The sequence below is a fragment of the Gymnogyps californianus genome, chromosome 22 (genome assembly GCF_018139145.2).
Source record: "Gymnogyps californianus isolate 813 chromosome 22, ASM1813914v2, whole genome shotgun sequence".
Taxonomy (NCBI): domain Eukaryota; kingdom Metazoa; phylum Chordata; class Aves; order Accipitriformes; family Cathartidae; genus Gymnogyps; species Gymnogyps californianus.
Window position 1 is genome coordinate 6187009 of NC_059492.1, and position 12864 is coordinate 6199872.

Consider the following 12864-nt stretch of genomic DNA (forward strand, 5'->3'; position numbering starts at 1 on the left):
AAAAACATTTATGGGGATACGAACAACATTCTAGGTTCAATAATCAACATAAATGTAACTCAAATTTTAACATGGTTAATCTGTCATTTACCCTGCAGTACCAGGTCATATTACAATCACGACCTGCCTTCTACTATAAATAGTTTTCACATATCTGATGACTTCCACTGTCCACGATTTTCTGAAGCTATCAAGTCTTCGCATACAATCCTTTACCTCCACAACCACCAAACCCTGGACATTATTTCTGACAAGAAAAACAGGAGGTGAATTTAAGTACTTGAGGAGGAAAGTGCAGGGAAAAGAAAAATAACAAATAAGCAAAGAGAATGTAAAGGAAAAATACACTAATCTGAGTATCCTATGCACTGCTCTGCAGTCCCCACTGCTCAGCTGTAAATCCCAGTGGCTACACGAGGCACTGTGCTTGCTGTAACCCTGCAGATTCCACTGTCAAATCCCACATTACCCTTCCTTCTCACTCATTCTAGCTTTGCTGTTAGAGTAAGCTTTTAAAGATGTTTTGAGCGCAGATGCTGAGAGGAAAAAAAACACATTATACTTGGAAGGAATCAGCAATTTGAATTCTGAAAAAATGGATCAAATTATACAAGAACCAGGCACTCCTGTCTTGGATTAAGTGTCTGCATATGTATAGATCCTGGTATAAACTCTGCACCTTAGCTTCACACCTTACCATAAGCCAAATGCAGATACAATTGAAGACAATTACTGAACTGAACAGACTTACCTTCATAGTTTGCCTGGAAGCCTTGAGCACTGACCGCGTAATCACTCACAAGCCACAAGGACAGCACAACCCCTGTACTCACAATAGGAGCAGGCAGCTGGAAACCCGTTAACCTGGAAGAAATCAAGAGGAAGGTTACACTCACCATTTCTGCCTTTGACCTGCTAGCAAATTGAAGAGTGGGGCAGCTGGCGCTCTGGCCAATACACCACAGCCTGAAGCGGGGAACTTCAGAGCTAAAGAAAACAGACCAGTACAGCTTGAACTCAATAGCTGTTCAACAAATGCTGGGCAAAGCCATTCTGGGCTTTTAACACCTTCTGGCTTACCAGAATAACTACTAATGTATTTCTTCATTGACTATATTTTAAACCAGTCTATCTGCTTCACACCTTGTTCACTAACAACATCTGCTCTGCAGCGCTCTGCTAACTCCAGCTCTGTGATCTCGGAGCAGTCACTGAGCCCTTCAGAACAACCTTTCCCATCCATGAAACGGGAGCAATATTTAAGGTTGCTGAGTGAGCCCAAGACGTTATTCAATAATGCTTATAATATGTTTTGAGAACCTTGGAGTAAAAGTATCAGGATAAGGGTCTGAACTATTATACAAGCTACATTAAATTGAACACAAACTAAAATAGCATAAGAGAACAGGCAAAAAACTGATGTTACCAATTAATTAAAGCCCATCAAGGTGGCTGACTTCAGAGTATTTGTAGTTTTACAATGGATAAGGTTTGAAGTTTCTAGGAGTCCTCCCCAACCCCCACCCACCTGTCCCTGCAAGAACAATCCCACAGATAGTAGGATATAGGATGAAAAGTGCTATCTAATGTGTACCACAGTGAAGATTGTGATTGTTAACACGTCTTTACTCACTGAGGAAATCAAAGCCCACAGACATGAAGTTGTTTGCACAGGATGATCTAGCAGATGTACTGCAGGAACTGCCTAGAATACATGCACATGCCCACAAGTCAGAGTGGAAAGAACTATATAAAAATGGGACAAGTCTAGTGAACAGACCAAAGACAGCACTGCAGAAACCCATAGCCCAGATGTCTTGCCCTCCCCACCTGCTTTCCTTGCGGGCTTAGAGCTAAATGACAACTGTTAATTTTATTACAGAAGTCTGTTTAGTAATGATTTTTAAACTGGCATTATTAGATCCCAAACACTAAATCCCTGATACCATATTGACACAGCCTAAGAACAGCTAATGTACATTTCTCTCAAACAATTACAGTTTTACAACTTATAAGCCTTCTCCTTACACTTGGCTAAGGTGATTTACATAATAGATTTACATAAGGAACATTTGTTTTAAAGCAATCTCATATTCCATTCTTGCCTGCCATTATCAGGGACAGAAATTCAGATGCAACCACCGTTGCCTGCTAACTGTTCTAAAACCAGACTTTTACAAAACCACAGAAGCAGCAGTAACTGAAGGAACTCACTACCACACAATATCATTTGAGATCAAGAGTATTCAAGCTGGATCACAAGGACACAAGTAGCATGAGAAACAGGCTACGGAAAGAAAGTTTAAAGCTTCTTACGCACACACTCAGAGGTTTATCCCACATCTTTTTATACAGCAGCTAGTCTTTCTTACAGAAAGGGTAAAAGATCACTCGTGATACAAAGCACTCTGACCCCTTAAGAAATATATACTTGCAGGTATATACCCCTTATATTTGATTCAGAGTATTTCCTCTCCTCATATATTATATGGAATGAAAAAAGCACCCATAGAACAAAATCAGATCTTTAATTTTGGGGGCCACCATCCCCTCTCTGACCATGGGGTCAGGTACTAGTACACTGCAATTTCCAGCCCAAGCAATTTCTCCTTAAAATTGCCACCAGCCCCCTGGCAGCTTCCAGAGACAGTGAGTGAACTTCCCTACTGTTCTTACTCTGGCCCTAATTTAGTAAACCTAAATATTATTTCAAACAAACTGACCTCTGACTAATGAAAGCTGACATGTTCTGCCCAAGAACCTTATTAAAGCAAAATTTCCAGTTATTGGCAAAGTTCACACATTTGCCAGCCAATGATGGCAGTCAAGTTTTAATGTCAGCGAAGAAGTACTTACCCGCTCTCAGCATATAATCCATTGTCTATACAAGCTAGAAGAACAGTTGCTCCTGTTTATTAAAAATAAAAGTTTCCAGGATTTTTAAGGATTCAAGATAGTTTTACTGTGCACAGAACTGAGGAAGAGTGCCATAGTTTTATTTTGCAGTTTAAGATGGCTTACTGAAACCTTCACACACTCAAAAAATCCAGGAAATGCATGGACCAGTTTTAATAAAAAACATACAAGGGACAGCAGAACCTGTCATTTTTTCTTCCTCTAATCACCACACAGTGTTTTATCATTATCTAGGAATTAATTAACAGTAGTCTGTACTTTTTATATCCAAAGTAGATCTGTTCTCTCTGAACTAAGCTTTTTGCACCACAGATTCTGTTCACAGTCTACGTACTAGGAGGACTCCGCTTTGCAGATGTTGCTTTTAATTCAGGGCAACATTTACATGTCTGCTTACCCATAAGTGCACGTGTCCTATAGGAGTCAAGGGGAATTAAGTGCTACCCGAAACAGCGCTGCCCTTAAGCATGTATTCCTATTTTCTAGTTATAGGGCCTTAAAAGAAAAGGATGGCCTGTGCATAAGGGCATGAAATTGTAACTAAGGGTTTGTTCTCAGTCTTTCTACAGATTCTACATTGACTGAAGGGACAATTTTCATGCGAATCTCTGGGCTTCCTGAACCTCTAAAAATTAATAAACCCAACCATCTCTCCAGGCCCTTAACTTCAGAGGTTCATTTGTGTCTATCTAGTGTCCCTGGAGCAAGCAGAAGAAAATGGGCTCCCTGACAGCACAAAAGGTGACCAAACACTGTCTTCCCCCTCAGATCAAACAGCTTTTCTGCCCACAGAAGATGAAAAGTGCCCCCATTAGTGCTAAAACTAAACTTATTCAGAAGGAAACAAGAAATACTGCTTCAATAAGAAAAAATCTACATAGCAACTCCTACCCTCTATGTCACTAATTTCCCTATCTCCTCCTGCAGTGAAAACCTGCACTAGAAATGAGATTAAATTCTTCCTATTCCTTACTGGAAGCAGCTGCAGTCAAAAGTTATTCCTCCTCTTAAGCCTTCAACTAACACACACAATTGAAAAATCTGTCCTTCTTCTGATGTCCTCGTCTTCTCCAAGCAGGAGCACAGGCAATATCCTCTTGAAGAAACGATAATTTAACGAGGCCCATGCTCAAATCACTCCTGTAAAGCCTCAGCACTCCTGTTCCAAAGACCCAGAACAGCCAAGCTTGGCAGGACACCCTGTCTTGTTTTGACCTGGCTGGTAAACTGTCCTCATGCCTTCCTCCCTAAATTCTGCAGCCCAGGCAAATTTAAAGCACAGGGATCAACATGATGGCAGACAGAATATGAAATCATTCCCCAATGGCCTCATGCATGAAACAGTAATTCTGACATCACTGTTATTTAGTGTAGCAATAAAAAAAAAAATATATATATACACTAATGAGAAAGAAAAGCAGCAAACTCTGTTCCTTGTTTTTTAGTAAGGGCCATAAGAAGAAGGTGAGGGTGGTAGTAACAGCATGAATAATCATCTTCTATTTCTTCTGTACCTCTGGCCAAATGGATTATTGAGTGATTATCCCCTTAAGTTGCTTGGAGCCAACACTGATTGTGTGAGATTTTCAATGTGTTTTTCATTGGCTTAATTCTGCTTCTACTGTGAGGAACCAAACTAAACCAGTGCCAGAAATACCACTTCATAAGCTTGCCCTTGCTTCACAGTACGGCAAAAATCAATACACCAAAACAAATCAACACAGAAATCCTCTACTCTATTTGCATCCTTCTTCATTCTTTGCCTCAGGTTTGCCACTGACATTGCAAATTCTTCTGGTACATAGCTCCCCATTTGCAGCAGAACAGCAAAATCTGCTTCTCAGAACAGCTTTGCTAGAAGCGATGTCAGTAAAAACTAGCTGCTGCTGCAACCACCACCTCTTTCCAGGTTCTCCGTAGTGCCACGAGCACCAACGTCCCTCCACATGCCAGCAGCTGCTAAGGCTCAAGGCCTGGACCATCCACTGTGGTCTGGGTGTGCTGCTCTCCACTCCTCATGGAGCCTCGCTGTCTTGCCTGTGTGATATATCGCCATCTTCCCTAATGCCAGAAAGTCCTTCATTATTGGAAAATTGTCCCATCTGCCTATGAAGGGAGTTGAGCACCAGACAAAGACCCACTGATTGCTCTGCTCAGCAGGTTCAACCCACAATTGAACACTTCTTTTGCCCTAGAAAGAGAGCAGTCAGTCAGGACAGTCCACATCTCAGTCCCTTTGCAAATGCTCTCACCTCCATCTGTTGCATATTATACTGTTCCACTGTATCAAGTACAACTGTATCACATACTGTGACGCAGGCTCCCATTTTGGAGTGCAGGTGCCATAATTAAAACAGAGCACATTATTTTTCTGGTAGGATGCCCACCATCAGCTCAGGCTGCAATCAAAATAGTTATTGCAGCTGGCAATCCAACAGCCTTTAAAGCATAAATGCTAGAGAAGTGTCTCAGAACATCTAATGAAAACGCATTGGATTGCATCGTTTAACCCAGCATTAAATTACACTACACCATACTTCAGTGATTTTTTTCCTGCATGTAATTTAAAGGCACCTATTAAAGAAAATTTCCCATCAAATGATCCACTCTCTTCACTATATACAGTTTAAATGACATGGTTCCATAAGTGCTAGTCTGACACCCCTGCACTATCCCAGGACAATATTCAAGCAAGTCAGGTGTAAGGGACTGTGCTGAGAAAACAACAGCTCAGAGTGAGAGCTGCCCTTTGGAGTGGTCTTTGGAAAACGGTCTGGAATGAGCAGGCGAGTCCTCTTTCACACTGTGCACCCAGCTAACAAGGCAGCAGTCAACCTGAAGTCATTTGAAAGGTGCATTCATGAAGTATTCGACTAATCCATTACCAACGGGTGCCAACAGAAAGAGCCCAATAACTTCCAATTGACTTTGGATCAAGTTTTGTATGCCTTATTCAGCTAGACAGCTGGCTTGTGCACATAGAAATGAGGAAACTCACTGGCTTCAGTGAAAGGCTATCTATATATTCAATCTTTCCTCTAAAAAACGGGTACAAGATGAGTGATATTAATTAACATTTACAACTTTCTCAATCTTGATGAAAAGGATGTGTAAGCATTGTACTCCAGCTGCTGCAGGGAGAACACCTACAGAAATACATATGTATGTTTAAAAATTAAAGTCTTAGGGGAAACTGGAAACACAGCCACATACAAAGTCAGTGGTCACTCTCAGATGTCCTCCTCAAGGCTGTGCCATGGAATTTACGTCAAGAATAAAAGAACAAATGCAAGAGATCAGGGAATTTACCCACACAATCCATCCCATCTCAGATCTCGTTACAGGTAGCAGATTTTTTTCTTTAAAGACACAGTTGCTGGTGGGTGTAGGGTAAAGTAGTCTGGGGGGGGAAACATCATCTCATTCCTATTAATATCTTAGTTTTAGAAATCATCTTTCATCCTGAAGGAGTTTAATGTCCCCTCCAAATCATGGGTCAAATCCCAAGAGAATCACCACGCATTTCAAATACTACTTTACAAAGCTGGCAAAAAAGCGACCCGTGGATGCCCTAGGCACAAGGACTTCAATACGTGCAGTAAAACTGAAGCTGACAGGTCTTTGTTTCTCACATATCATTGTCTGCAAGATTCAGTGCTAGCCCTGTCTCCAGGAGGGCTTTCCATGCAGCCACTCTGCTGTCCAGCCAGTAACCTGCTCCAGTGTCATTACAGCTCCTACAGCCGCCGCCTCCTCCCAGCCACCAGGTACTTCTCTGCCTGGCTTATCCCCTGCAGCTGTACCACAGGCTGCTGCCACCTCAGCCTCTCTCACACATCTGATCCCTTCTATTTTCAGCGGGGAGAACCGTGCAGATCTTTTCCCCCTTTTTCAATAAGTGTGGATGAAAGACACACACCTGAGGAGACAGCTAACTCTGCTAGCATTTCCTCAGGCTTGTCTGGTTCAGATTTTTTTTCCCCTCAGTGGTTCTGTTAGTTTTTCTCCCTTCCTCTCTGTATTTATTAAAGAAACAAACAATTATAATGAGATGTTAGCTTTTTTAACCATATTGACAGTATAACTGGTACCATGAATGTTCTCATTAATCATCAATAAAACAAGCAGAACATAATCTGAGAACACTTCCAGCTCATGCATGCTGCAGACACTTAAAAGCCAGTTATGTCTGCAAGGCAGAACTCACTGGTGTTACTTAGACAGTTGTCCTTTAGTTTTGATGCCTGTAAGGCTGAAATTATGCTCTGGACCAAAAAAAAAATCTCAGCCAGCTTAAGAAGATACTGTAGTGACATAAGAAAAACAGTATCAGTTCACATTTGGATTTACTCAACTTGTTGGAATTATTTATGCTCAAAACCAAGCTGCTTTTATTTTTGAGTCAAGCTACAAACAGATCTTGAACAAATATCTTCAGAGGCATGTTGCAAACAGCAGTAACTCCTTGTATATTCTCTGTTCGTATTTCACCAAGCAACTCCAAGCTACTTTGCTGCCAACCAACGCCACATGTCCCATTTTATTCCATACTACTTTCCAATCACCCCCTCTGCCCAGCTGGTTGGTAATTAAGTTGCTTCTAAAATAATATAATCCATTCGCTCTAACATACATTACTATATTTTTCTTATCAGGACAATAACAAGCATTAGGGGAAAAAAGCTTTCTCTGTCCCTTAAGCTCACTCACGATGACATACTACACCTACTTTCTTTCAGAAAGTTAATCTAGCACTTTGCAAACAGTTCTCAATCTAACATCATACAACCCAACCCCACGTGCCAGCATGGCTTAGGAATCAACTGCACTTTCTTCCCTTCTCCAAGCCAAGTATAATTCATCAAGCCACAAGAGTCCTTTGCTTACCTCTGACACTGACAAAGGCTTCATTAACTAACACAGTCTCTAAGGACAGTCACAGGGCTCAAATTCCAGCCTGGATGGATTTCTTCGCTCATTTAAAATGGGGTTTGGGTCAATTCCCACTAGAAAAGTGTTATTTATAGAGCCTAAGCCAGCACAGCCATCTCAAATATGAGGCCTTCATGGCTCAAGCTGGGAACAGGTACCAAGCATCAAATTTCAATAAATTTAATTTTCCATACAATGCAATGGAGTAGGAAGACCATGGACTTGGGTCTATTTTATTATTTTTACCATGTCCCTTCCATGCTCATTGTTCCTGTACTTTCTCAGGTAGCAGCGAGATGCAAGCAGATATCTGACAAACTTTAGCATCTATATTCTCCGTCTTGTTATTACAAACCAAAAAAGAAAAAACACAAATTCACAGAAAAGTTCACCAAATTTTAGTAACCTCTTGGCAAATCTGAGCTGATATTCTCAGTAAACAAAGGCACATTTGGATATAAACCAAGTAAGGCTCAGCAGTGTCAATTCAAAACTTGGCAGTTTTAGGTTATTTCTGGCTTTCTTAAAAAAAATCATCAGGAGCGTGAAATCTAGTAAGTGGGAAGAGTTCTCGGAACTCCCTGCAAATCACACACAGCTTATTGCTGAAGGAATTGCAACTGGTGAACAACAAGAAAGCATTACCACACTGGAGGTGTTGCAAATACCCCAACATTCACACCAGCCCTTTAGTAACACTAACTCTTCTGCTGCATGCTGTGCAAAAACCAGTGTCCTACGGCCTAAAGAACTTTACATTTAAGCAGACATGAATGTTCACAACAGCTTTAAATGCAAGAAAGGCAGAATAAATATAAAAGTTCTCAGGCCAGAAGCATTCTGAACAGAAATACCACTTTAACTCATTCGAGCTTGTTCATCTGGGAGGCAGCTTTTGAAACCGCAGCGCTGGAAGTTGCAACTCCATAGCTACACTCTCAGGTATGCCACCAGTCTGCCGAAAGATTTACGCAATCCTCTGAACCCCGAGTTCCTTCCGCACCCCAGTCCCCACCACAGACAGTCCTGACCACCCACCAGTCTTGCAGGGATGCTTAGAAGCCTCAATGAGAGCATATGGAGATTCCCAGATGAAAGGCACCAAGCATTAGATTTATGGCAGACAGGAACTGTGGGACTGAAGATATGAACTACCATTAGTTTCAAATACTATCGTAGGCAACACAATCAAGCAAAAACTTTAATTATGGCTTCGTTAGTATATGTGCTTACTACACATGCATCCATGTTTCTCCCGTTTTCTCTACCTGAATCTCAAGAAGCTAAAGCTATACAACTGTAAAGAGCGAAAGCTGACATGCAGAGTGAATACAGGTCTCATCTGCCAAGTCTATGCATCCCTTTTACTCTTTATGCATACAAAATCAGGATTTGAACTAGACTTTAGTCATCAATCTTGAGAGAATGTTTACTTGCCCCAAGTGAATATTAAGCCGCAACATCAGGCAAGCACTGCTCTGCCTACACAATCCCGGGACAGCCAGCTGAGATCCATCTCGGGGATTTCCACATAAAACTGCAGTCTCACTTCCCACCGCAATACAGGTATGCCTATGCTAATTCCTTAAGATTTTAATTTATAATACATAATAAAACAAAATTTAATAGCAACAGATGAGAAGGAAACAGTAGAAATTTACTTTCTATAAAGCCAAGAGTTAAAAAGAAGCACTCAAATGGAACAAATAAACAATGCAAGTTGTCCTCCATAGCCAGTGCAGTCAAAGAAGTAGGTTAATAAGAAATTTGATTTTTAGAAGATTTGTTTTATGATGAAAAAAATGAAACAAATCCCATTGTTCCTGCCAATGAAGATTTATCCAAAAAGACTGTAATATTGATTCATGTCACATCTAATTCTCTATTCACTCGCACCTTGTGTGAATGCTGAATATTGAGCAGAAACAGGACAAAAATGTTACTAACTCCCAATGTTTAGCAGGAGAGCCCAGTAACACACAATGCACTAGAGGTGAAAAGCCCTGGGTTCGAATCCAGCAGCATCAGAGCTACTGCTCGCCCTGGAGCTAGTCACTTCTTTCTGTTTCCATACTCTTCCTTTGCCACACATAAACTGGGAACAACTTCAGTGAGAGGATGTCTTGCCATGAACCTGGATAAAGGGCCCAATTTCAATGCTAAAAAACTATTATATAAAAATGCTAGAACAGCAGCATTTCACACTCCTATTTACACATGGATCAGTGACAACATAAGCTACCAAACAGTTCAAATGAAAATATTTATCTCCTTCCTAAACCTTTTATTCCACTATAGCAGCTCTAATCAGCTGTAAGCCTAAATATTTTAAAAATCACTAAAGATGTAAGGACAATTACTGAATCTTTGGACAGCAGAAGCCTTTATGTTTTCCAAACAGCTATGAAATCGCAAACAATTACGTTCTTTATTAAGAAAAAGACCAGATGTCAGTAGTTGCTCTTGCAGCACACCAAAATCCAATTCTGAATAGTCTAAAAGGAGCTGGGCCACCCTCTGCCACCCAACAGGAGCATAATGAATTGGAGTCAATGGGCACTGAAGAATTGTCAATTTTCTATTTGAGACTGCAACTAATAGCACTCCACAATTTCATTGTATCTTCAACGATCTAGTAAGATTGTATCATCTCCTGTAGACTTTCATTAATTTTGATAAAAGGGAAATACACACTGTCTAAAGAGGTGCTTTGCCTGAGAAACTCTCAAGGTCAGACCTTACAGATACAAAAACTTCCTGACCTAAAGATTCACTGCATTCAAAAGATAACATGAAAGTGCACATGTTTTTCCTCCCTTCAGGAAAATGGATTAAAAGGCATGGCTGTGAGCTTTATCTGTTTTGTACTTCGATTCCCTTTCCCCACCTTAGCATACAGACCCTGCAACTGGGGGCTTTTACACATTTTACAAATTTAACTTGCAAAAATAAAACATTATGTCATTTTACAGATGGGAAAACTGAGATAAGTAATTTGCCCAATGCCACTGAGCAGGGCAGCTGCTGGGCTCAGAACAGGACTAAGACATACATCTGACTTGTGAGGGATCACCAGCATACCTCAGTGCTCTGCCAGTGCTGCTTTTATCACCACCTCTGCACGTCCATCGCTTTGCTGCACTGCTCACAGCGTCCTCTTCATGGGAGACCGACACTAATTATCAGTGAAGAAAGTGGCCATCTTGATGCTAACTGATGTCAATATCTATTGACTAAAAGTGAAATTATTTTTGAAGACCTGACTCTGTACTAATAAAGTCAAGAGACCTTTTGTACAGGTTCTTACGCAAGCAGGATCAGACTGCAGTCACCTTCTCATCATACAGTTCTGCAGTAACACAGCAATTGGGCAACCTGAGTTCAATAACTAATAGCTAACAGCTAATAACTCACTATGCTGCCTAAGGCAGCCCACTGAACTTCCCTATGCTCCCTTCTCCCTTCTACGACAATACAGTAGACTTGTTCATTCTCAAAGCACTGTAATCTAAAAATGAGAAGCACCATGCAAGGGCTATGGGTTAGCTCAATTTCTCTCCCTCCACTGCTAAGAAAAAAAAAAATCTAATCTCACTTGCTCTGACCCCAAAAGCTCACCCACTGGTTTTGTAAATTGCCAGTCCTGCTAAAAGCATAAAAGCAGCTCTGTCCAAAACAAACAACTCAAGTTGACTAAAAACATCTGTGACTATATCACTTTAACCACCACATACATACATGCATAAAAAGATGATAAACTTTCTCTGTACAAAACAGTTATTAGAGCACCAGCAGTTACTGTCTTTATCATGAGCCACCTTTGATAAGGAAAAGGAGCAACCCCATGAAAGCTATTAGAGATCTCACCATGCAGATGCAATTTACCTGGAACACTGTAGATGTGGGCACTGCAGGGTCTACAGTGATCATACATCAGATCACATTCAGACTTCACAATGCTCTACTTCTGTTGTCTAAAAGGCTTGCAGTTACTGCATTAAAAGTCCACCTGAAGCAAAACCAAACATCAGCTAGAGGGATCTAGAGAACAATATATAATCCTAGGCTTCAGCAATTACTTCGCATTATCAAAAGCAAAGCCCTGTGTTGTCAGACAACGCAGACAAACTGCAAGAGGAAAAGCTGAGGAGGAAAGTGTAATACATTATGCTACAAGAAGTTAACAGTAGAGTCCAATAAAACTCCTGTCTGCTGTCTCAGTGCACTGCACATTGGACTTCACTGGCCAGCAAACACATCAGCGATGTCCTACAGCAGGGCACTTCGTGGGCATTTCCCCTTCCTTCCCTCACAGCTCAGCATCAAAGGAACAGCAGGCTTTCATGAGTTGCATCAGCTTGGGCATGGAAGACTAAGGACACAGTGATCCTCCTTCAGAGTTTCCACGTGCTAAATTCACCCATTTAAAACCTACCTCAATTACTAATGGCATTCAGTGCTCACAGATCTATCAAAAGCAGACTGTTCCAGTGCAGTGTCTTAATTAAAATCTATTAGATGTTGTCCAATTACAGAAAATCTTTCTACACTTAATACACTTAGCATACCTTAATATGAAGCAAGAGTCGTCAAGGTTTGCTAGCAGATTTTACCTGTAAACATGGTTAATCAGCAGTTTAGAGGGAAAACAAAAACAATTTTGAAAACAAAATACTATTTGAGTAACAGCAACACCTTAAGGCCCAACAATAGACAACTCTGTACTAAACACAGCAGGGGAGAGCTGGAAGAAATTCTGTAGTCCAACAGACTAAATGTAGAATAACAACCAACCAGGAAACTACTTCCCCAATTAGTATTTTATTCATTGGCCATGAATAAAAGTTTCCAATTTTCAACAAGATCCTGTTTTACCAGATATGGTACAGGCCACAACACAATGGCAGGCCTTGACCCAGATAAGTTGTGTTCATACAGGACAGTGTCATGAGAGAGCAGATCCTTTAATCCTTAAACCAGGACCAAAGCTACTCCATCACCTTACCTCTCCATCTG

The 12864-nt window shown here is 40.9% G+C and overlaps 1 protein-coding gene across 1 annotated transcript in view; it reads right to left on the minus strand.

Annotated features, from left to right (window-relative positions):
- CSMD2 (CUB and Sushi multiple domains 2) overlaps nucleotides 1–12864 on the minus strand; it is a 324356-nt gene that overhangs the window by 261272 nt on the left and 50220 nt on the right. The window contains 1 exon segment of the mRNA XM_050909729.1: nucleotides 752–864. Within this exon segment, the coding sequence (XP_050765686.1) occupies nucleotides 752–864 (113 nt within the window).